General features: G+C 37.4%; 4 protein-coding genes across 4 annotated transcripts; 3 read left to right on the forward strand and 1 right to left on the reverse strand.

Moving 5' to 3' along the window:
- Positions 1–418: 418 nt before the first annotated feature.
- LOC121974523 (NADP-dependent D-sorbitol-6-phosphate dehydrogenase-like) lies at positions 419–2,300 on the forward strand. The gene is made up of 6 exons (XM_042525636.1): positions 419–613; positions 770–864; positions 960–1,077; positions 1,153–1,285; positions 1,385–1,604; positions 1,788–2,300. Exons 1-6 carry the CDS (start codon positions 475–477, stop codon positions 2,016–2,018), a joined length of 936 nt encoding a protein of 311 aa, XP_042381570.1. The 5' UTR covers positions 419–474; the 3' UTR covers positions 2,019–2,300.
- A 2,214-nt stretch (positions 2,301–4,514) lies between these two features.
- On the reverse strand, positions 4,515–6,920 carry LOC121974531 (ras-related protein RHN1-like). Its single transcript, XM_042525647.1, has 7 exons — positions 6,752–6,920; positions 6,276–6,353; positions 6,015–6,182; positions 5,362–5,410; positions 5,168–5,241; positions 4,793–4,886; positions 4,515–4,686 (listed from the first exon to the last, which is right to left on the reverse strand). Exons 1-7 carry the CDS (start codon positions 6,791–6,793, stop codon positions 4,586–4,588), a joined length of 606 nt encoding a protein of 201 aa, XP_042381581.1. The 5' UTR covers positions 6,794–6,920; the 3' UTR covers positions 4,515–4,585.
- Positions 6,921–7,183: 263 nt separating this feature from the next.
- Positions 7,184–10,943, forward strand: LOC121974541 (F-box protein At5g67140-like). The gene is made up of 5 exons (XM_042525655.1): positions 7,184–7,390; positions 7,477–7,623; positions 8,066–8,201; positions 8,485–8,583; positions 10,612–10,943. Exons 1-5 carry the CDS (start codon positions 7,290–7,292, stop codon positions 10,807–10,809), a joined length of 681 nt encoding a protein of 226 aa, XP_042381589.1. The 5' UTR covers positions 7,184–7,289; the 3' UTR covers positions 10,810–10,943.
- Positions 10,944–11,946: 1,003 nt separating this feature from the next.
- LOC121974552 (uncharacterized vacuolar membrane protein YML018C-like) lies at positions 11,947–17,364 on the forward strand. Its single transcript, XM_042525665.1, has 8 exons — positions 11,947–12,359; positions 13,833–14,213; positions 14,968–15,185; positions 15,349–15,419; positions 15,512–15,613; positions 16,266–16,383; positions 16,454–16,589; positions 16,895–17,364. The coding sequence occupies exons 1-8, from the start codon at positions 12,276–12,278 to the stop codon at positions 16,955–16,957; spliced, it is 1,173 nt and encodes a 390-aa protein (XP_042381599.1). The 5' UTR covers positions 11,947–12,275; the 3' UTR covers positions 16,958–17,364.
- The last annotated feature ends 8,184 nt before the right edge of the window (positions 17,365–25,548 follow it).

A 25,548-nucleotide genomic window follows, 5' to 3' on the forward strand; every position in this document is an offset into this window, starting at 1 on the left:
ACCGGCTCTAGCCTCCATGCTCGGCCGGCCGGATACCAATGCCGGGCCGGGCATGGCCCATCCAAGTACGGCCCAACTTAAAATTGTCAAGAGTTTTTATGGTGTAATATTCATTTTATAAATATTATTGTGTAGAGAAACAAGTCAACAAACTTGCGCGGAGAGGAAAAAAAAAAGAGACATTAAAAATAGTTATTAATTGTTTTTTTCCTATTTGTCAGGATTTGAAGCGTCTGCCGCTTGGCACGGGAGGCCCCACGCAGCAATTTCAGGAGGAAGGAGCCATGGCGGAGGTCGTCAGCGACCACAGGAGGATGCCTATTATCGGTCTCGATTGTCCACCTGACGTCTCATCCTCTCCGCCCTCGCCGTCGGCTATCTCGACTTCGATTGCGCCGACGTCACGACATTGTGTAAAAGGGTGAATTCTGGATTCAGTCATCCACCTATCAGCAGCATCAGCAACAGGGAGCCATGGCGGAGGTGGTCACCCTCAGAAACGGCCACAGCGTGCCCGTCATCGGCATCGGCGTGTCGTGGTTGGAGCCCCAGTCCATCCGAGACCTCATCCTCTCCGCGCTCAACATTGGCTATCGCCATTTCGATTGCGCCGGTACTACTACTAGCTTTTTGAATAAAGGGTGAATTTTGATTTCAGTCGTCCAACCACCTTCCCCATCTTCGTCGAAAATGGATGAATATAACCCTAATTCCACATTCTAAGAACGAAAGTCCTGATCTTGGCATGATTTTCACCCTCAAAATGCAGCTAATTACCACATTGAAGCTGAGGTTGGCGAAGCACTCGCAGAGGCTTTTCTCACAGGACTCGTCAAAAGAGAAGAAGTTTTCATCACCACCAAGGTCTTCATTAACGAACTATGGATGTGAATCTTCATGCCCAATCACATAATTCCTTTTGTTCTTTCCTCCACTAATCTCCATGTACGTTGCAACAGCTATGGAATTCAGATCACGGGCATGTGCTTGATGCCTGCAAGGACAGCTTGAAGAAACTCAATCTACAATATCTTGATCTTTACCTTGTTCACTTTCCAGTAGCTACAAGGCATACTGGTACACAATACTTTCTTTGCTCTGGCATGCTTGAAGCTCACTGACACCATTTTGGGCATCAATTCATGGATGTAGGGATTGGAACATCAGCTAGTGCTTTTGGAGATGATGGTGTTCTAGACATAGATACAACCATCTCCCTTGAGACCACTTGGCATGCGATGGAAGAGCTTGTTAACTTAGGGCTTGTCAGGAGCATTGGGATCAGGTGAACTCACATAGGATTTGATCTGAAATCCATTCTTTTGAATCTCAGCTCCTGTGGTTTACTTGTGTATACTGATCAACTGATAGCCTACTTGTTCAGCAACTACGACATATTTCTCACTAGAGACTGCTTGGCATACTCTAAAATCAAGCCTTCAGTGATCCAAATAGAGATTCACCCATATTTTCAACGGGAATCTCTCATCGACTTTTGCCAGAAGCATGGAATCTGTGTAACTGCTCATACACCTCTCAGTGGTGGTACTGCTAACACCCAACGTTTTGGCACCATGTCCTGCCTTGACGATCCGGTCATAAAGGTACGTACGTAGTCGAGAGGCATGATGACTGAAAGCAAGAATTGTAACAATGGTGAAGCACCTGTCCTATGTGGAAATCAGTGTGCAGTTGAATATTTATTTGTTTTCAGCTTTAGCATTCTGACAACTATGAATCGTTCTCAGGAATAGATAGCCTGATAATTCTGTCTTTGGATGTATCAGTCCTTGGCTGAGAAATACAACAAGACAGCTTCTCAGCTTATTCTCAAGTGGGGGATCCAGAGGAACACTGTTGTTATACCAAAGACTTCGAAGATCGAAAGGCTGCATGAGAATTTCAAAGTGTTTGATTTCACAATACATGATGAAGACATGAAAAAGATGAAAGATATCGATCGGAAGTACAGAACTAATCAGCCAGCCAAATTTTGGGGGATTGATCTCTATGCTTGAACTCATCTATCAAGAGTTCTCACTACACTAATAGAATAGTTAGTTTTTCCTTATCTATGATGCTGCTTGTTGTTGTTTTGTTTTTTTTTTCGAAAAAAAATGATACGAGTATATGAGTGAGCAAACTACTTGACTAAGTGATACAATAACTTATGATTCTTCTTGAAATTGGGTTGCTGTTTGTGATGATGATCTATTTTTGCATAGCACTTGATCTGACTTCGTATCTCTCTTGTCATGAAACCCCCCAACTGGGCCTCTTGATATTGGTCTATGAGTTTGTACAAGTAATCATAAATACAATGCTTATCTATCTTGAGCATGAATTTATGCTCTTTGGACTTGTTTGTGAAATCGAATCTCATTTAGACACTAAGCATGAAGTGTTAACAGATAAGATATCTTCATTATTGATGATGCCAATAAGCATATTAAGTTCATTCCAGCTGAAAAACAACCATATTAAGTTCATTCCAGCTGAAAAATCATTTAAATGAACAAGATGATGGTAAAAAATTTAAACAGTAGGAATATATTGCCTTGACACACCAATCTACATAATTGCATATGTACAATTCTATCACTTCAAAGTATGAATTATCTAAAAAGGATGAATTATGATAAGTTTTTTTTTTTTTTTGAAAAATCATGAGTAATGAAAAAAAAATTAGAGTCTTACAAGAACAAGGACTGTAAAATGAAGAGAGAAACCAAAGTAAAGAAAAAGAAAATTGATGATGATGACAAAGAAGCTTGAATTTGATCTCTCTATTATATAAAAACCTGGCAATTAACTAAAGAAAGCAATATTACAAGAAGAACAAGAACTGCAAAATTATGATGAAGAAGCTTCTCAGTTTGATCACTCTCTGTAATTTCCCACAGCTTTATTGAACTGCAACTTGAATAGATTGTATATTTGCAGTTCAAGAAAGCTGTGGAAGACCACAAAGAGGAACACTACATACATCTCTCAAGAAAGAACCAGGAAGAAGAAGAAGAAGAAGAAGAAGAAGAAGTGGTGGGGGTTGGAGATTAAGGAGGCAGCTATTTATAGAATTATCGAGGGGAAAAAAGTATAAATAAATAAATAAATGACTGAATAAGGGGCCAATCCCGAGAAGAATATAAAGTTAATTTATGGGGTTGAAAAATAATATTATCTTGTTTAAGATGATTTAACTAATACTTAGTGAGAATAATTTAGAGCCTGCGTTGTCTATCTTTTAGCTGCCACAAATTAAAGGGTTGGAGAAAATGGTTAGTTTAGGGTTGGCTGAGGTAGTGGCCAAGTGATGGCTTCATAATTAATTTATGTAAATTGTCGTTTAATTCATAAAGGTGACAAAAGTTACAACAAAGCATGTTTAATCCAGCCTCATCCTGTCGGGCATGATTTTTTTAATAAATAAATAAATAAATATATTGTAAATTTAATTTAGAGATTTTACTATGACGTGTTGCATAAATGAATGAATATTGATATATAATAATTCACTTTGTAGCTTTAGTGATCAATGAGAAAAAAATTAAAAATTTTAATTTTAATTTTGTAATAAAATATGTGAAACTTACACCAACAAAGAAACTAGAAACTAGATCTCCAGACAACCCGCCGGTTTTTTAGGTAGTGGTGGTGGTGGGGGCATCTAGGGGACAACCCTACCACCAAAATGGCCTCTTCCATAACAATGGAAACTAATAAAGCTGTAGAAAGTAAATTTGAAGTGCATGTTTGATTAATTAATTTCCCTATTCAGAAAATTTGTTTTGTGGAAAAGTTTTTTTTTCAAAACAATAAATAAATATCAATTAGGCAATAATCAAAAGTGTCCTTTATTATTGGATAATTGAATCATCCAAGGATGCCCCTTTTTATTTTTTATTAAAATAACACTTCACCCTAATACTTATAAAATGATATAGTTATTCTTAAGTTCTATTGTTTGTTATTATTATCTCTTATCATACGTATAAATCCTAAATTGATTAAGAGTGTTATAACATCTATGATTTTATATTTATGATAATACATACTTAATCTATTTAAAAATATTCATATTTTAACCATTACGATCGTAACTACTACAATACATATTCGATTTACTCATTTAATATTCACGTTGTAATAACTACGAAATAATAACGACTATAATTTAGACTTGTTATATTCAACAACATTCATATTATAGTAAATTCATATTATAGTAATTATCAAACTATAACAGCTACAAAATCATCACTGCTATAATAAACTTGATAGATTCAGGATTTAATACATGCAGTAGAAAATAATAATATCGAACGGGTATCAAAAATTTAAAAAGTTTACTCATATGATAGGATGTTTTAAAAAAAAAAGAAGAATGTTTTAAAAAAAAATAGGGATGTTTTTTTAATTTTCACCCTATCCACTATGGGTGTAAAAGAATGTAAGGGTTTGAGTGGTTTAATTATTCAAATAATTTTATAAATGTTTATTAGTAACTATGCATATCAATACTGAAAGTAGTAAATTTGGCATGATAGTGTTATAGCTTGCTAAGATACAGCTAAACATTTGAAACTCATCCAGAGCAGCAAAAGAATCTCCTTGGCGTGCCTCTTGTTTCATTAGTCAAGTTCATCCCAGATGATCGCGAAGGATGTATTCTCGCAAGTCTCTTAGCTGCGAAGAGTAAAAGTTAAAGTTGTCAAATATATCTATCATACACTGGTTCCAAATGCATCGAAACAGCTAAATAGAGGGAACTAATGGTGATGCATTTACCTACCTACTTCATAGAAGAGCTCATTGATGTTCTCTGCGGTTTTTGCTGAAGTTTCAATGAAGAACAATCCGTGTTCTTGAGCGTACTGCAACCCTTCCTGAAGCATTGTCCAAGTATCAAAGTGCAAGTGCTTTTTTCGGGTTAGGAATGAAATCTATATCGGAATGGAATAAAATAGAATGCTTGATCTCCATTCTTATGTTTGATTTCACTAAAATGGAATTGAGTTCAAAGCGTGAAATAAAGAATACAAAGTGTGAAATTCCAAAGATGTATCAACTCAAACAATGATAAAATTGGTCCACTGAGAGGAGAAAGGGAGAAACAAAAGTAGGTTTCAGATAATTAAACATGAAACAACCCGAGTCGTCGATTTACCTCACTTTTCACCTTCCTTTTTGCCTCCAAGTCCACCTTGTTCGCCACCAGAGCCATTGTCAGATATGGATTTCCTGGAATGAAACAGATTTATTTAGTAATTGAAATCCTATAAATTAGTAGATATAGATATGTATTATTGCACACCACTCAAATTGATAGGTAAAGTCATGTCTTAGATAATCTTAAATCACCTTGTCTTTGAAGTTCTTGAACCCACTTTTGTCCCCTAATGAAGGATTCCTGATGAAGGTAAAACAAATAAAAGTTAGATAATATTTAGTACTCGATCATGCAAGTTTTCTTCTACAATAACCAGATACAAAATCTAAAAACCACAAGGACTAGAGGCACAGGGTGGGCCATCAAACAATCCAGCAAACCGAAGATATATAGCAACCTGCAAACTGACAATTGAAACACAACCCTATATGAGCATGAACAAGATTACAGTAACAAATATTGGTTTGTCAACCATAAATGCACCTTGATATCTTCCTAGTAGCTTAAGTTTTTTTCTTTTCTTTTTTATGGAGTTATCGAATAAAGACTTTAATATGGAAGTGGAACACAGGTTATCTGCAAGTTTCTGCTTTCTTGTAATCCTTCTTTCAAACTTACTCCAACTTGACCAAAATCAGTATAAACCTGAGTCTTTTCTCATATCTGAAGCTTTTGGGTGAATTCTTAAGCATAAAATATTTTATTATGAGAAATCCAACTTTCCTCAGATGTATATTGGATAGACAAATGACAATAATAAGACTATCTTACAAATCCTTTTCTCCTAAACATGGTTCAAGAGATCGCTCAGAGGTTCTATTTAGATGAATTGGTCAGTTGTTACCATGTTTGAGATATCATAGACTACGATAGCTGCAGCTGCACCGCGATAATACATTGGAGCTAAACTATGATATCTTTCCTGTCCAGCCGTGTCCCATATATCAAATTTCACAGTTGCTTCATTCAGTGAGATAACTTGAGAGAAGAATGCAGCTCCAATTGTCGACTCCTGCAAAAAGAACACTCAATTTGTCATGCACAATTCGAAAATTACCCGAGCAAACAAATAAACAAAAAAAAATAATAGTGAAAAGTGGTAGACCTGGCAGTCGAAATATTGGCCTTTGATGAACCTTAGCACTATGCTTGTCTTTCCTGTTCCCACATCTCCAAGAAGAACCTGTGAGAGAGTCCATGAGCAATTTTAGTGTGTGAAAAATTTAGACAATGGCAATTTTGATCCTTTGTCTAGATCTTAGAAAGTGAAAATAATTGTCAAAAAGTTAGTATTTTATACATTAGGAGTTCTCTTCTCTTCCCCCATCATATCCTAAACAGATTATTCAGATCTCAGGGGTTTTTTCCCCTTACGCACACTCCTGGAAGAAAAAGTATTACCCTGTTTTGCTAATATTTTACCCCGATCATGATTCAAATACATAATTTAGCTACTAAATCTACTGAGATGCCATGCAACAAATGGATCCTCTTGTCGATTGAACATACGAACCACAAGATCAAGTAAAGCAGACAAGTTTTTTTGGGCCAAGAACAAGCCCAAAGGGAAGACATACCCACCAGCTTGGCTTGGATGTTGTTATTGCTCCCTGTCCTGGCCATGGCAGAACTCCGACGCAGAACGCAAGACGAAGCTTTTAGCGATCGTCAAAAGGGAGACGAAGAGATTACAAGAAACAAGCAATATGGAGAGGAGGGAGGGAAGGTCCAGGAATGGTAGGTACGACTTCGCTTTTGAAATTTGAACGTTCGTTTGATATGGATGGATCCCTTTTTGCTTCGAATCTTTTACATTCTTACAATATACACCTCAAAGTTTTGTAAATATCAAGTTGATGTTAATGGAGAATTTTGGAAATTATATGCTTTTAACAAAAACGAGGGTTCGTACGACATATTGAGAAATTAAAGAGGTAAATTGTATTTTACTAAGTCTGAAGGGTTTTAATGGAAAGTATCTTTGACCATTTGATTAACTAATTAGGATTCCTCGACGTCACGCCGTTTGTTAAGATGACCGGCTGATGGGCGCGTAGCGTCGAACAACTCCGCCGCATCCTCTCCTCCCCGCCGCGCTTTTAACCCCGAGGCGGTGGGGATGGAGGCGGAGATGGAGACGGGGTCCGAGATAGAGTGGTTGCCCGTGGACCTCCTCGCCTACATCTTCTCGCTCGCCCTCTCCTTTAGGGATTTGGCTCGGTAAGCGTCTCAATTTAGCCCTATTTTTCCTTTTTTGTGGTTGAATCGAGTCGCTGGGTTTCATTAAATGCGTTTGGATTTGCAAGGGCGAGCGGAGTTTGTCGGAAGTGGCGGCGTGGGGTGGCGGAGTCGCTTGCGAGGAAGGAGCGGCTCAGCTTCGCTGGGTGGAAGGTGGATGACGAGTCCGCCTCCAGGGTCGTGCAGGCTTCCTACAATATAAAGGAGCTGGATATGTACCTTCTTCTCCTCCTCCTCCTTCTTCCCTTTTTCTCACTCGATTTCGATGCCTTTCCCTCTATTATTCTGCTTAAAACGCTGGTTTCGGTCGCAAATTGATTAGTTATGAGGAGGTGGAAGAGATCAGTTAGTTAATTTTCTTTCAATGCAAAGTTTCGTGCATTCGATGTTATCTTTTTTATTCGATCTCAGAGCTGGATAAGCATCTCCTTCTTTCCCTTTGTTTCTTTGTTTGGATTTTCCAAACCTTGTATTATGCTTAAAAACGCTGATTTTGGTTGCAAATTCGTTAGTGATGAGGTTGAAGAGATCAAATAGTTAATTTTTATTGTAATATGAAGAATAGCTCTTCTTCTGGGAAATTTGAAAAATTTTGTCCTTTTCAATTTGTTATCTTTTTAATTTGATAAAAATTGCTTCTTTTTTTTATTGTTGCAGTTCCAGGAGTTGCTGGGGTTGCCAGATAACTGACGAAGGGCTGCATAAGATTTCACAAACAAAATGCGTTGGTAATCTATTATCCATATCAATGTGGGGCATGACCGGAATCACCGATAAAGGAGTAATTCAATTGGTCTGTACTTCTCCCGTATACTTATTCCAATAAGCTGTGGACTAGTTTCAGTTTAAATATGCTGAATTGGTTGATTGAAATATTGTAAGTGACCACTAGTTCTTTCTTATGCTACAATAGGGAAAATGTTTGAGTTGGGCAAGTAGATCGATTTTAAGCAATTCTGAATTGTATATTTCCTTATCCTTCTAGCTGGTCAATTACTATCTGCCATGGTCTTTTTCATACTTGTTCTTTTTTTTTTGGACCTTGCTGCTCTTCACTTATATTTGATTGTATTCAGGTGACGAGAGCTAATTCCTTACAGCACCTGAATGTTGGGGGTACATTTATTACAAATGAATCTTTGTATGCAGTTGCCAATAGTTGTCCACATGTCAAGGTATTATCTTAAATGCATAATTTGCTACTCGATCCGATTTCCACATTTCTTTAAAATACAGTTGCAAACTTGTATATCACTTTACAACTGATTGTGTTAGAGTTCTACCACCGATAGTTTTACATGCTACTGTTGATCCGGTCTAAAAGCTGTGAAAATGGCGAGCTGGGAAAGGTGGCTCTGACGTTGACTTAGAGAAGACTTTGCTAGGGAGAAACGACGATGCATGGCACTCCTTTACGGCTCCTTTCTGCGCACACTCGAGAGAGCCAACAAAACATTAGGGCAAAAACTAAGGAAGGAGTCCTAACGTAGGCCCTCCGACGCTCAAGTCAATAGATGACCGAGCGAAAAGTGGAGAAGATTAAGAGTAAAATCCGAGTGGGTGTTGTAAAGTTGGCTTAGAATGTATTGCGTACCTAGCTAGCGAAGAGAACTCTCTTTTATATCACCTCTCATAACCTCCGCAATAATGAGGCAACAAGGAATATTCGGTGCCAGAAGCTGTCGGTTGATGGAAGGCGTACAGTCTTCCTTCGAAGAATCTTCCGTTACATGTGTACGAACAGTCTTTTGTAATCTCTGCAATAATGATAGAAGCTGAGCACACCCTCCTAAGAAGGTTACGTTGCATGTATATGTCAGATATTAGAATATTCTCTGACGAATAACTGTTATTTTGACATGTTGTTGTGATTCTTTGACAATACGGTCTTATGAGGAAGTTCGACCGGATCTTTTGCCGATCGGTTGTATATTATATTGGCATATCAATACATAAGCAGTAGGGTACCGAGTCCCGTAAGGTCGTCCGTCCCCTAATATTGAAGCAATAGGGAGCCAAATCTCATAGGCTCGGCCGACTATATGATCGACTGACCATATGCTGGGATACTTGCCTCTGAAGGATGGGGAACTGAATTCCGAGAGATTCGATCAATACTTTAAGCCGATCGTCCGTATGATAGGAGGCTTGCTTTTAAAATGATAACTTGAGATCCGGAAGTTCGGCCGAGTCTATAATGAGAATTGTCTTATACATTTATCTTCTGTACACATGAGAAATGGGTGTGCTGAGCTGTATAAACCTAATCGACATTGTTACCGACCGGCTATATGAAGGAGGGTTGTCTTGTATGTTCGTCTGGTCGTAGGGCCAATCGGGTTATGTGTACGTATTGGTATTGAACCCCCTAGATTTAATCAGTTTTAGGGCTGACCGTGTACTATGAGAATGGGAAGCTGGGGTCTTCTAAATCCGGCCTGACTTATGACTGACTGGATTTGTGGTAGGCAGGTCATCCCTTAAATCCAATTGATTATTGGTTGATTGGATATATAAAAGGTGTCTTATCACATGAATAGAGCACTAGGTCCCTTGGATCCGACCGGCTCTTTGGCCGGTCATCCTCGTACTGAAGGTCTTAGCATTGGACGAGGAGCAATAATCCTGTTGAGAGTGATCGAATGCCACCTCCCCTTAACTTTGACCATCACCTCACTTTGACTTTGACTTTGACTATCACGTCATACCTGATCCGCTCGTAACATCCTGTATGGTTGTATCAACTGTGATTGTAGTTTGTTTGTTTTTTCCGCTTTAGTTTAACTTTTGTTCGTTGTATCTCACGTCTCACTGAATTTGAGATATCTTCACTCGCTATGGATGGATTATATAGTTTTATTCTAACTGATTTGAGTTCAATTGTTTGGTGAGTTCTACATAACTAGATGTAGACGTAAAAGTAGTTCATTTTGAAAATGCCCTCTCGCATGTCTATCATTACTTGAAATACAAAATTTCAGTACAGCGATCACTTTGCACAACTAATATCATGAACTGGTGGTTCTGTACAAAATTTCAAATCGCTCCTGAGTATTTCAGCAACATGGAAACCTTGTGTTTATTCATCTGGAGTGTCACCCACAGAGAAGCTAACTGTATAAGGGGATAATGATGATGACAGACAATGATTTTCGTTGATGATTTGTGCGGTACATGATAATCTCTGGAACTTATATTTTCAGACTATCGTTCTATGGAGCTGCCGCCATGTCACGGAGCAGGGCCTCACCATGCTCGTCAAGAAGTGTCGGAAGCTCGAATCGATCAATGTTTGGGGCATGAGGCTGTCTGTAGATTGCTTTGTGAGCTTGCTTGCCATCAGCCCTGCTTTGAAGATAAAACCTATTACCCAGCAACTTGGTGTTTGGCCAGTGGCATAAGCAACTTGATTGACGTTGCACTATTTGTTTTCTTCGCAAGTGTGCATAAGTAATGATTTTTCTGTTCATAAATAAATTGCCTTAATTGTGTATAGACAAAGAAATATAATGATATTGTTCTTGTAAATCCTAAATCCTGAATTGTGATGTAGAGAGTTTAACAAGGTGAAGTTTAGCTGGAACCCGATAAGGTTTTGAATTATTGAATAAACAAGCTTGGCTCCATAGAAAAAAAAATGATTAATCAAGCTCGGAAGGATCTTCGGTAGTCAACTCAATAGATGGAACTAGCTTGTGATAACTCAATAGATGAAACTAGCTCGTGATATATCTATCGAACTTTTATATTTAAAAATTTGTGTCATTTTACTGTTGACTAAAAAAACTAAATTGAAATAATTCGATAGCATATAGTCATTCATTTGTTCCCCTTATCAATCTCATAAGAAAACTAAAATAATGAAGTATTCACGCTAATAACACATGAAGTTCTTTTCAACTACTCTGACCATTCACTTAAAGCCTCCTTCGAGTTAGTTCTATCATCAATCTTGTGCCCAATCCTCCACCTTTTTTTTTCTTATTTTGTTTTGGATATATTGCGAAATGGTAGCAAATATATATTTAAGGTAGGTTAATGGTGGCAAAGCTCAGGCATCTCACATGAGTGGTCCCATAATTAATTTGAGAGGTAAATTAGAAAACTGAAACCGATCCTCATGTGGGAGAGTGGTATGATCAGACGGATTTTATTAGGATTTAACTCTTATTTATTATGAAAATTCTATCACATCAATACATCATAACTAGTTCGGCTATGCCTTAGAGATATATTTAAGGTCGATTAAATATATTAATAAAACTAAAAAAAATCAAAAAAAATATTTAGAAAAATAAATTCAAGGTAACTAAAATCTTTAAAGTAGTTAAAGTTTGAGAAATTTATTTTTTTTTAAAAAAAAATATTTAAATATTTGTTATGTGTTTTTTAAAAAAATAAAATTTTGTGATAAATATGTTTTAAAAAATAAAATATATTTTTTGGTTAGCAATTGGCTTTGTCAATATATATATATATATATATAATTATGTATATATATATATATATATATAATTATGCGTTCGCAGCTTCGATCATAGCTCTATTTTTAGTGGATTCTCCGCTTCGCTTCTCGACGCCTCCCTCGTTTCGCCAATTCGAGGAAGAGCGGAAAAGAAGAAGCAGCGAAAGAAGAAGAAATAGGAGCGAAAGGATCTTCTTCTTCTCCGGCTCATGGGTTCGAGTTGTTCGGGATCTCGGCATCGTCGTCCGGGTTGCGAGCGGTGGTGGAAGCAGCCGCGGGACCTGGCGAGATTTTGATCCAGGATCCGATCTTTGCCGGACCTTTTTTTACTTGTTTATTTCTTGATTTCATCTCCTATTTCGTTCTGGGCGTGTGATTATTCGGTGTAAGAGGTGGGTGGCGATGTCGAGCTGGAGGTATCGGGCCGGGTTGTTTCTCATAGTTGGGGTGGTCGTCATTTGGGTCGCCTCAGCCGAAGTCACACAGGTTTATGCTGAATCCGTTTCATAAGTTCTTTGTTTTTTCAATGTGGAAAATTTCCTGTGTGTTAATCTATCATATCTTGCTATGCTTTTAGTTTTGCTTTAGGTAGCATTAATCCTAAACATTTAGGACTTTTCTACTCATGAGGAGGAAGCATGTCTAGATTTCACTTATGGTTTATAAGATGAACTTTTGAAATTTAAGAGCTAGATCCAAGGACTTGTATTCAGGAACCTTTGTTGAACTATAAATGCCTTAGTCGTTGAATCACAAATCTGCACTCTTTTCTTTCATAGCATCCAAGCTTCAGTCCGAGTTCATTGAAAGCTTGACTGATGAACAGCCAAGTGACATTATTCCAAAAATCAAGAGAGCACAATGTAACGAACAGTTTAATCTGATTGCCTTTGATTTGAGTGTTCATACTTCAGTTGTTTAACTCTGATGCTCTATTGTTTGCTGAAGTGTCTGGGATAGATGTTACACTAATTAACAATAAAGAAGATGTTCGAATGGTGAAGGAATGCATAAGACACAGCAGATGTTTACAATCTCCGTTAATGTGCTGATGGAGCACAATTAAATTTGTAGATGAAGCTTCTACAAGGAAATACTGAGATAATTCTGTCATTATTCTCAATTGACTGAAATTCGACTTTGTAAGAGTTATAGTAAAAGCTTGAACTTTCGATGTGGCATCTAAGGGAGGAGGTAAATAGTAAAAGCTTGAACTTTTGATGTGGCATCTAAGGGAGGAGGTACCATGCATGAATATCATAAAAAATTCACTTACAAGTTTTTGTGTCTATTGGAGGAATACTGTAGAATATAACTTTTCAACCTGCTAATATTAGATTGGTGACACAACACAAGGTCATGTAACTCAATCTGTGATTTGTAATGAGAGAGAAAAGAGAGGAAGGATAGTATTAAAGTATTGACTTAGCTGATAGATTATTCTATCTTTACCACATTAAATAAAATATTAAATCTAAATAGCCTATGTCAACTGGTGATAGGAATATATCATTCATCTTGATACAAAAGATTAAGTTGCAGAATGGATGCCCTAGATCAACATCAGTATGCTCTTGTTGGGAAATAAGATCAGCCAATTTGAATCTAGGAGTGTTTTTTTTGTCGTGATCTAGAAGTCAAAAGTGACAATCATTCTGAAGTTTCATCTAAGCCTATAAACCCTTTTATTATCCCATGATACTACATCTAGGACTAAACTATGGTGCCGCATCCAATGCTGATATTTCTGCAGTAAAGTAATTATTTTTGGGGAATGGCTTTATTAAGGTTGATGAGAAATTTTGTTTCAGGAAGCCAAATAATTTTCTTTAATTGAACTAATACTTTGTTTCATTGAATGAAAGCCATTTTTCTTTTTGTACTAATTCTATTAATTGTATAATAATGCAACATGCTTTAAATTAATGCATCTTATTAACTTTAATCACCGTAAACCAGGGTATATTTATTGATTATCAACAACCATTTGCTATCACTTACTTGGGAGCCTCTCTTATGGTTGTTTACCTACCAGTATCTTTCCTCAGAGATTGGGTGTACAGTTTACTGAGAAAACATCCTTCCAGAAGCGACAAGTTATCATCTGGAATTAACTCTTCCCCAAAGCATAGCCAAAGGTTGATTGAAATGGAAGCGCAATCTCTTTTAGTGAAAAAAGAAATTGGAATTGACCTTTCAGCACGAAAAGAGGAACAATCACTAATATCTCAAATTAAAGATGATGTGGATATTGAAATGCTGAAGGAAAGAAAAGCAGTCACTACTAAGGAGATGATAACATACTCAATCTATCTTGCCCCTATTTGGTTTGTGACAGAGGTGAGATTTGTCATCTTATGTTGGACTTTAATGTATTTACTTTGCTATTGTTCATGCATATACTGAAAAGGCACAATAATAAAAAGTTAATATTCGTTGTATTTGATCATCTAAAAATACACTAAGTGTGTAAGTTCCTCTGGCATATTAATCCTTTTAAAGGGCTTTCAAGTTTCAAGTTTATGATCCCCAGTTATAAGTTGCTCTGGCATATTTATCTTTGTAAAGGGCCTTCAAGTTTCAAGTCCATAATCCCCAGTTATAGAAGTTGCATGCTGTTCTAGTCACGCTGCTTTTGTTTTTATTGTTCCTGATATCCTTAATTGGGGAAAAGAAGATATTCTATTGAGTCATGAATAAAATCCATTAAATATCTTCCTCTGGAACATGTTGTCTAGTCACGTGTTGGTTATGCATGTCTTCATGAATTTTGAGGGGGATTCACGGATTGCACTTTTTTGATATGCAGATATACTTATACTTGGATGCTTTACTTTGAAAAATATATTTTTGGACCTGTTAACTGGTAAAATAAAAATAAGCATTGTCAAGTAACCAATATGAATATCCTTTTAGCATTGTGAAAGGAAGACTGCTCAAACCTTTCCTGAGCATAAATAGTTCCTTCAATAACTCTCATTTTCTAAATTAGCTTCATAGGTTTTTCTTGTGTTCTTCTTCTGCTGACTAAAAAGACGAAACAACATAGTCATCATTGTTGAGCATACTTAATATTTAAATTTTATGGATGCAGTACTTATCAAATGCAGCACTTGCAAGAACCAGCGTAGCAAGTACTACTGTGTTATCATCAACATCATGTCTCTTTACTCTTTTTATTGGCGTGCTTCTACGACAAGACTCCTTGAATATGTCAAAAGTGATTGCTGTATTTGTTTGCATGGCTGGCGTTGTGATGACTACATTTGGCAAGACTTGGGCTACAGATGAATCAGAGCTCAGTGCTGCTAGGTATCCTCTATGTGTGTTCTTTTTTTGGTTGATTGTGGATGCATACTTTTTTTTCCCATTCTAAAAGAAGAAAATATTTAGAAACCATATTTGCAGAGAGAATGTTTGTCATTTTTGTCTTCATTTCCTTTATCTTGTCTAGAGTGTTGCTTACTTTTTGCAGTAATGGAAAACGATCGCTTGTAGGGGATATTTTCGGTCTTCTTTCAGCAATGACTTATGGTCTATTTACTGGTCTGTAGGATCTCACATCCTTCTTCGCTTCATAGCATTAAGTGACAATTTAGTACTAGTCTAACCTCAAGTATCCAATTTGAATGTTGCAGTGCTCCTAAAAAAGTTTGCAGGAGAGGAAGGAGAAGGAGTTGATGTTCAGAAGCTATTTGGATATGTTGGACTATTTACACTAGTAGCTTTGTGGTGGCTTGGTAAATTTCCTGCTCTTTTCTGAAGATTATTGGACTATTATCAGCATTTGTTTTGAATTCAAGATTTTGTTCCCCAAACTATGGTAAATGTAGCACTTCTTGTGACAGTTATCAGATGCTACAGAAGCAGGTCAATCTACCGACAAAGAGCATCTTTGAAGAAAAATAATTCTTTTTGATTCGGGCATTCGGCTGCAGATTAATGGAGGGGTCTTTGGAGGATATTTTATTAATTATAATTAATATGCAACAATTTTTAAAACATAAGGGTACTATAATAATTTCATATCAAAATATTTAAGAGGGGTTTGTATTAAATATTCTATCCTACTTGCTTTTCTGAAAACTATAATATCAATTTTGCACAACCATCTCTTGGATAGTTCATTGGCTTGCAACCTAGGATGTCTTTCATAGCCACCATGCCCGTGTTTTGGGGTGCAATATGCCAGTTCTCTACTCTCTCAACTGACTGCTTTATCGTTCTCACCATGCCATGTATTAGTTCTTCAAACTATACTATTTTTCTTAGTGATTATATTGTTTTGTTTGTGCACTAGCTTATTTTTAACAAAATATTTTGCACAATTCCTCTACTTGATAACACAATACAAATTATCGAAAAATATATTGCTGTTTTCTTTCTTTTCAGTGTGGCCATTGACTGCTCTAGGGATTGAGCCTAAGTTCAGGATACCACATTCTGCTAAAATGGATGAAATTGTGCTTGCTAATGGCTTTATCGGAAGTGTTCTTTCAGATTACTTCTGGTACACTTCCAGACATGTTGTGCCTTTCCATACTTAATGTAGTATCTGACTCAGAATGTTGTTGCATCAGGGCATTGTGTGTCGTATGGACAACGCCTTTGGTGGCAACATTGGGCATGTCACTTACAATACCACTTGCTATGTTAGCTGATATGATGATTCATGGTCGACAATATTCAGCAGTCTACATCCTTGGCTCAACTCAGGTAATCAATCCAACTGCATTGAGGTGTCTTTTCATGTATAATAAATATCCTGTTCTTGATCGATAAACATAAAAGCTACCAAAAGTTTTTGAGACAAACTTACAGTGACTTGCCCTGTGAGAGTTTTAGCGGAATACAATATTATTTAGAATATTGATCTCATTTAGATCTCTTCTAATCTTTCTTTGCTCTTTCTCTTCCCTCCGAACTACTGGTTTAGTTGATTCAACTTATACAATTATCAAGTCTCCATGGTTTGTCCTAATGCCCGACTAGATTCAAACATATGCACATTCCATTCACAGGTTTTTGCTGGGTTTGTCGTAGCCAATCTGTCGGACCGGCTATCAAGGTTCATAGGTTTCTAGCATTTTTACTATAACACCGCTCGTGATAGGGCGATTCTTTACCAAGGAATTGTTCGTATTCTTTTCGAGAAGTCGGAAGTTGAACTGACTCGAGATTGAAACTCACATTTGGTTTTGCTCTCTTAAACGAATTGCGTAAACGCTTTCGTTTTGGACTGATGTCGACACATGGGAAGAACTAAACAAAAGTTTATCAAGAGGTTTCTTACTGCTGTTCTTAATTACTGATTCTGTAGAATTAATTATATATTTTTAAAAAGTTGTATATAGATTCCATATAGGAAATTTATGTAAGTTCGAATAATTTTTTCTGTTTTGAATTATGATTCATTTGTGCAAGTTTGAAATAACTTGGAAAATCTTTAACGTGTTTCTAGAATAAGATAACTTTTGGGATTTATATTGAATATAGTCGAAGTCAAGAATTGTGATTTTTACGCAGTGTCTTGTCTCATATGAAATAAATGAAACTTATTTTTGTATTTTTATTTTTTTTTGGAATAATAACTTTGAAATATATTTAACATATTTGCATTTTAATACGTCATAATTTCCCATTATACTACTTGAAATTTAATTATTTCGGTAAATTACCAAATTGCATTGGTAAGTTTCTCAACTACCTAAAGGCTAAAGCTAAGTTTTAAAATTATCTAATCGCACATCTATGTCCCCAAGTAGCAATCAATTGGGGCACTGCCGTATATGAGATTTTCTTGGCCTGAATCGAATTTTAAAAATGGACCTCTTAAAATGAATAATAAATTTTCTCAATTAAATCTACAAAATATAAAGTAAAACATTTAAGTTAAATGACATATAATATTCAAAGTATAAGTGATGTGTGATGTAATTAAATCATAAGTAAAAGATTATCAACAATCAAATAATATGTGTGTACTGTTTTGGATGCAAAATATCAATCAAACATATTTAACAATTATTTGTCTCAATTGATAACATAGTTAATACATTCAATTTTTCTTAAGACATTATCGATCGAAAATAAGTTTTGAGCAATTTTAATTTGAAAAAATTCTTTCTACACTTGCAACTGTGATTAGAACAGTCAACAAAATTTTATAAACAACAAATTGTAAGACTTTTGGCGGACGACTAGAGAGGAGTGAATAGTCTTACAAAAATAACACGAATCTTTCTGGAATGTTATAGCTTAATTAAACTAACACTTACATAAATTAAATAAAAAACTAGAAAGAAGAGACACAATGAGATTTACTTGGTTACAACCTGAGAGGTTGTTAATCCAAGAAAGTTGAAGTTCACTATCAAAGTTTCCTTTAGACGAAGAAGTCTTTACAGTAGTTAAAACACTCAAAATGCAAAACTAGACAAAGGAAATTCTTTACAAGTGTTATGTCTAAGCTTCTGAGATCATGATTGTATTTATAGCCCTGATTGGGGCGCTTGGAAGAGTTTCAAGCACATGGAGGGGGATAAAATTTTATCCCCGTCTTAATGAATCGTGTTTGACACGATTTGGATAATTTTCATGGTCTGGGCGCCCGGACCAAAGTTAACCTTATGTTAACTTGTTTGGTCCGGGTTCTTGCTCCAGCTCCGCTCGCTTAGGTCCGGGTCTTCTGCTCCGGCTCCGCTTGCTTAGGTGATTTCGGCCATCCGGAATAGGGCTCACCCAAACCCATTTTCGACCTTCGAGCATTCTTCCGCTCCGACTTCTTATCCCTCGAAAACGTCGCGCGCCTCCTTCTCATCCGCCCGCGTACTCTTCCGCAGCACCTCGTCCCTTGGACACACCGAGCTCGTCGGCTCTCTTCTGTGTCGTCCTTCTCACTAGCTGTGTCTTTCGCTCGACTTCTTGTGCTCTTAAGTTCCTGCACACTTAGACACAAAGGTTAAAAACCAACAGGACTTAACCTGACTTGCTTAATCACATCAAAACTACCTTAGGGTACTAACAATCTCCCTTTTTTTGATGTGAACAATCCAAGTTAAGTTATGGTAAACAAACATAAAGAATTAATAACAAGCTAATAAATTTGCAACTCAATAATGTATAAGAAATTAAATTTACTAAACTTAAAGTCTAAGGAAAAAATCAGAATTTTTTTTACAAAAATTTGAATTTTAAACATATTTTTAAAAGTTTTGTATTTGGATAATTAATTCATAGAAAATTTTCTTGTAGGATCGAAAACTAGCGATAGAGGGGGTGGTAAATATCACTTTTAAAAATTCTTTCTTTTCTCGTATAGATTTGTAACACAAATATCAAAGCAGTGGAAAACAATACAAAAGACTCAAGTTGGTTACTTGGTTCGGAGCATACGTCGACTATTCCAAGATCTGCGATCCTTGATCGCACCGTTGGGCAATCCACTAAAACTCTTCTTTCCAAAATCTTTTAGAGAGAAGCAATTCATACAGATGCAAAGTATAAGATAGTAACAACCAACTATCTTATTTTAATTTAAGTACAATTGCAAGCTAGTAAATAATTATACCGAACAAGAAATATCGATGAAGTTTGTTGGCGTCATGTCGGAGCAGTAACTAGCTTGAAGGAGCCTTAGCATGGACAGAGCCTTTTCACAAAGAAGAACTTGAAACAGATTCGTTGTTTAGCCTCAGACCTCGAGCTTCACTTTTATAAAAATGGTCAACGTTCGGTCGACCGATCCTTGGGTTTGGTTGACCGAACCCGCTCCCTGCCTCTTCTTTGTTGAGATCCGATCCTTGGGCATTAATGATGTTTAATGGTTCGGTCGACTAATCACATTGTTTGGTCCACCGAATGGTGAACTTTCTCCGTTCATCGAGATTCTTCATCAATGCGCCTTTAATGCGATGATTGTTTGGTCGACCGATCCCCTGATTCGATCGACCAGCCAGTCTTCCATACGTGCTTCTGATCGATCTAATAGGTGCTACATCATCAGGATTCGGTCGACCGATCATGCTTGATTGGATTCTGCCTTCATCTGATCTGATTTGATCTGAGGTCTGAGTTACCCTGGTTCGGTCGACCGATCCCTGTGTTCGGTCGACCGATCAAGTCGGTTCCTGTAAAATAAAGTTAGATAGAATATACTCCTACAAAACAAGGGTTAGCATAGTAATATAATGTGATGCATGAGTAGTAATAAACAGTAACACTGTCTTGATCTCAACTTGGAAACATTCCCAGTTTCTTCAGTTGGATCAGCGACCTTAGGTTGTTCCTTTCAAGAACACGACCTCACTGTCGCTCCTCTAGTTGCTTACCTTAACCTACCTGCCAAGCATGATCCTCCAGACATGTTTGGACTTTATCGCTTAGCATTGGATGGACCACCCAGGATTTTCTCTCGATCTACGATCCTCCAAACCTATCGAGTTTCTCCACCAAGTGTCGAATCATCTCGACCCACTTAGTCTTTTCGCCTGACTTCCACGATCTACTAAGTCTTTCCTGCCTAGCCTCCAACTAGGACTTTCCCGGTTGAGTAAACAGTTTGCACATTTGGTCAACTTGTTGGATGACAACAAGACTTAACTTGAACCTTTGACAACATCAAAACTTAGGTTTGATTCTGGTGCAATCTGCACCAACAATCTCCCCCTTTTTGATGTTTGGTAACTAAGATTCAAAGTTAAGTTTAAAATATATATTTTTAATTTAACTCTCCCCCCTAAGTTAAACATGTCCTCCTAAATTTATTATTTCTCTCCCTTTGACACACATCAAAAAAAAAAGGAGAAACAATCAAACTTTAGGAAATTTTGAATTTGAAAATTTGATATGAAAATCCTGAATTCGAAGAAAATTTTGAAAGTTTAAGGAAAGACAAATTCTTGAAGAGTTTGTAAAAATAAAATTTCGAAAGTTTAAGAAAAATTTTGTAAAGGTAAAGTTTGAAAAATTTCTAAAGGTAAAATTTTGAAAATTTTGTAAAGCTAAATAATTTTGAAAATTTTTAGGAAAAGTAAAATTTTAAAGGAAGAAAAAATTTGTAAATATTTTTTAAAAAATTATAAATATTTTTGAAAAAATATTTTAGAAAGACACAATTTTGAAAAATTGTAAGGAAAATTTTAAAAATTTGTAAAGTAAACATTTTGAAAAGTAATTTTGAAAATTTTAGTAAACGTCAAATTTCGAAGAATTTTCTAAAGACAAAATATTGAAATTTTTTTAAAAATAAATAATTTTGAAAATTGTGAAAAAAAAATTGAAGCTCCCCTAAAATTGATGAGTACTTAAAAGTCCAAGCATGATTTGAAAACTAAGAAATTGTCCTTATGATGAAATGTTAAACCTATGTACAAAGCTAATTACTACAAGTTAGCAGCTGCTGACTCAGGTTGGTCAATTTGAGTATTTGGATCTAACTAGTTTGTTACTAGTTAGGTAACTCAAATTGATCAGTATGTGTTGTTTAAAGCCCAGATTTATAGCGATGCACTGATATAAGCATCTGAAATCTTAGGTAAACTCCTAAGCATCTCATACCGTTCTAAGTTTCACAATACACAAGTAAGATATCCTGCTCTGCTTGTGAGATGTTAACTGCTAAATCTATAGGATCATACAATTCTACGATAAGACTTAAATACTCCAAAAAGATAAAACATTTTGAAATAATTTTTAAAAGGGGAATTTTACAAAAATAATTTTGAAAAGCTACTAAGTAATAATTTCAAAAATGTGTTAAAAAACCTATTCTATAAAACACATCCCTAATTTTCTTCTTAAGTTACTAAATTCAGCTTTAGGTAAAGGTTTGGTAAATATGTCAGCTAGGTTAGATTTTGATTCAATATAGTTAAGTTCAATATTTCCTTTAGAAACATGATCTCTAACGAAATGATGTTTAACTTCTATATGTTTAGTTCTAGAGTGATGTACTGAATTTTTAGTTAGATTTATAGAGTTTATATTATCAATATAAGTTTTTACATTTTTATAATCTAGATTAAAATCTTTTAAGGTATGAGACATCCATAGCAATTGAGCTACACATTCGCCCATTGCTATGCATTTGGCCTTAGTAGTAGATAGGGCAACACAATGTTACTTTCTACTAAACCAACCAATTAAAGAAGATCCTAGTAATTGACATCCTCCACTTATATTTTTTTCTATCTAGCTTACAATCGGCATAATCTGAATCAGAATAGCCAACTAATTCAAAATGTGATGTTCTAGGATATCACATTTCTACATTAATGGTTCCTTTTAGATATTTAATTATTTTTTTAACATAAGATAGATGGGACTCTTTTGCGCATATTTGATAGCGAGCACACATACTCACTGCAAATAATATGTCAGGTCTGCTTACAGTTAAGTATAGTATGTTGGGGCAATTTTCCTAGGTCAAAGTTGACCAGTTTGACTAAGCTTGAGTTGAGTCAAGCTTGAGTCAGGATTTGAGTTTTGATGTTTGACAATATAAGGAGGTTGCTGGAGCAATCGTCCGGTTGTGGAGATGGTCAAAGGATTGACCAGGTTGATGAGAATACAAGTCAAGTAGGTCAAGGTTGACAGGAGACTTGACTGGGAAAGCCCTAACTGGAGGTTAGACATTTGGAAATTCCTAGTGTGGAGCTAGGTAGGAGAAAGTCCAAGTGTGATCTTGGCAAAGGAAAAGTCCTGGTGAGGAGCCAGACAATTGGAAAGTCCAAGTGTGATCTTGGCAAAGGAGAAAGTCCTGATGAAGAGCCAGGCAATTGGAAAGTCCAAGTGTGATCTTGGCAAAGGGTGTAAGTCCAAACATGTGGTCTTGGCAAGGTAAGTGATAGATCGAATGTTAGCGATAGAGGGGGGGTGAATATCGCTTCTTTAAAACTTTTCTTTTCCTTTTTAAAATCAGAAATGTGCAGCGGAAAGTAAAGAGAGAGACACGTTTGTTTACTTCATTCGGAGCCTAGCTCGACTCCTACTCGAAGGCCCGCGGTCCTTGACCACACCGATAGGCAAACTACTATGACACTTCTTTCCGAAACCTTCGAAGAGAAGTGGAAAGCTCGGTCGGATGGAGTAGCTTTGCAGGACTGATGAAGATTCGTAGCTCGACAAGCTTGCAGAAGGACTTTTGAATAGATCAGAACCAGTTATTGAGCCTTTGACTCTGAGCCTTTATTTATAGGTGTACTGGATGTTCGGTCGACCGATCCCATTGTTCGGTCGACCAAACCCGCTCCCTTCCTTCTTGGTTGAAGTCCGAAGCTGGCTCGATCTTTTGCATTTACTGGTCTTAAATGGTTCGGTCGACCGAACCTCTTTTTTGGTCGACCTAATAGCTTCCTTCCCTGTTCGTCAAAATCTGCTGAGATCTTCATTTAATGCTCCATTAATACTGATTGGATCGGTCGACCGATCCCTGGTTCGGTCGACCGATCAAGCTTCGATCGGACTGCGCTTCGCTTTGGTCTGAACTGATCTCTAATCTGAGTCAAGCTGGTTCGGTCGACCGATCCTCCTATTCGGTCGACCGATTAGGCCGAATCTGCAAAACAGAGTTAAGCAAAACACCTTGCAAAACCGAGATTAGCACAGTAATATAACATGCATGAGTAATATGAAAGACAGTAGAACTGTCTTAATCTCAACTTGGAAACCTTCCCGGTTTCTTCAGTTGGATCAGCGACCTAAGGTTGTTCCCTTTAGGAACTCGACCTCACTGTCGCTCCTCCAGTTGCTTACCTCAACTTACCTGCCAAACATGGTCCTCCAAACTTATTTGGACTTTTGTCTGCTCAGTGTCTGATCACCTAATCCACTAAGACTTTTCCTGTAATATTATGTTAGCCAACAACAATAATACAGAAAACAATGGTAAACCTAAACCTAGATTTACCGAGATCCGCTGGTCCAGTCGACCGCGCGCGGTCAACCGGAAACCATCCGATCAACCTTGCTTGGAGTTCACTCCTCCAAGACTTCTCGTTACCTAAGGTTACCACCCCCTAGGATTTTCTTCACTTGACTTCACTCACCAAGACTCAGTATTCGCCTACCCAGGGATCAAGTCCTCCAGACCTATCCACCTGGCTTCCACGATATACTGAGATTTCCCTTACCTAGCCTACAACTAGGACTCAGTATTCGGCTACCCAGGGATCAAGCCCTCCAGACCTATCCGCCTGGCTTCCATGATATACCGAGATTTCTCTCCTTGCCTAGCCTCTAACTAGGACTTCCCTTGCCTAGCTTACAACTAGGACTTCCCTAGATCAAGCTCCATACTTAAACATACTTAAACATATTTGTCTAACATTAAAATCTTGGAGGTCGATTGCACCAACAGTAAGTCTTGGTATGACTTGGCAAGGAAGACCTGACAATTAGGATGAAGCCGAAGGAAGCTCCTGAAGGCAAGGCGTGAAGGATGGGGAGATATAAGAGGGACACGAGGCTGATGAAGGAAGCTAGAAGGCTAGTTCGAGGTTGGTCGGGTGTGGCCAAATGCTAGGCATGGAGACCCAACAGGTCACGGTTGACCGAGAGTTGTTGGAGACTTTGGACTTGAGATTGAGTCAAGTCCAGGATGGTCAATCGATTGAACCAGGGTCCAATCGATTAGCCGATCGATTGGAGTGTGCTGCGAAGGAAGAAATAGCTCAATCGATTGGTCGATCGATTGGGAGCATGAGTTGTGAGCATAAGGGTCTTTCCAATCGATCAGGCAATCGATTGGGAATCTCCAATCGATAGGTCGATCGATTGGAGCTGGGAGTTCTCGCGCGATCGTGAGAACACAGAAAGCATCTAAATCGATCGGTAGATCGATTCAGAATGTCCCAATCAATTGGCCGATCGATTGAGATTCGACAGTTGCGCAGGATGCAGGTGATGGATGGCTGTGATTGTGCAGAGCTGACGTGGCGATCGATTGGGGTTGATTTCAATCGATTGGGAGCACAGGATATAGCCGTTGCGGAGCATTTTTCTCCGTAGAACTTTGGGTTCTTCTTCCTGCGATTTTTTTACGATCTTCAACGAGCTTCTCCGACTTTCACCGTCAGTTCTTGAAGGCTCTTGAGAGTGTTCTCTCAAGGTTCAAGAGACAATAACAAGCAACAAGTAAGCAAGAAGAGAGTGTTTTTACTTGTATTTGTATTTCTTCTTCTTGTGTGAGTTGTTTGTGTGTGTGAGAATTTGTACAAGGCTTCTCCGCCTTTGGCTGCGACCGAGAAGGAGGGTTTTCATAGTGGAGGAGCGTGTCGTGTGTGGATCCTTGGATTAGTCACCTCTTCTTGAGGTGGATACCAAGTAAATCTACTTGTTAGCGTTATGTGACTCTTGTATTTTATTTCTGCTGCATATCATCATCAAGACGCAACCGATGAGCGTGCGACAAGACGCTATTCACCCCCCCCCTCTAGCGGACACAACGGTCCCAACAATTGGTATCAGAGCGAGGTTGCTCTTCTACGGACTAACCGCCAAGAGTGCAAGAAGCTAGAGGAAGAAGATGGAGTCCGAAGGACCGCTCGGATGGGATATCCAAATTCCACCTCCGTATGACAAAGAAGACTTCAACTATTGGAGGACGAGATTGAAAATTTTGTTCCAAATGGATTGGAACCAATGGGTTGCTTTGGAAGATCCATTTGAGCCTCTA

This window comes from Zingiber officinale, chromosome 1B (assembly GCF_018446385.1).
Source record: "Zingiber officinale cultivar Zhangliang chromosome 1B, Zo_v1.1, whole genome shotgun sequence".
Lineage (NCBI taxonomy): Eukaryota > Viridiplantae > Streptophyta > Magnoliopsida > Zingiberales > Zingiberaceae > Zingiber > Zingiber officinale.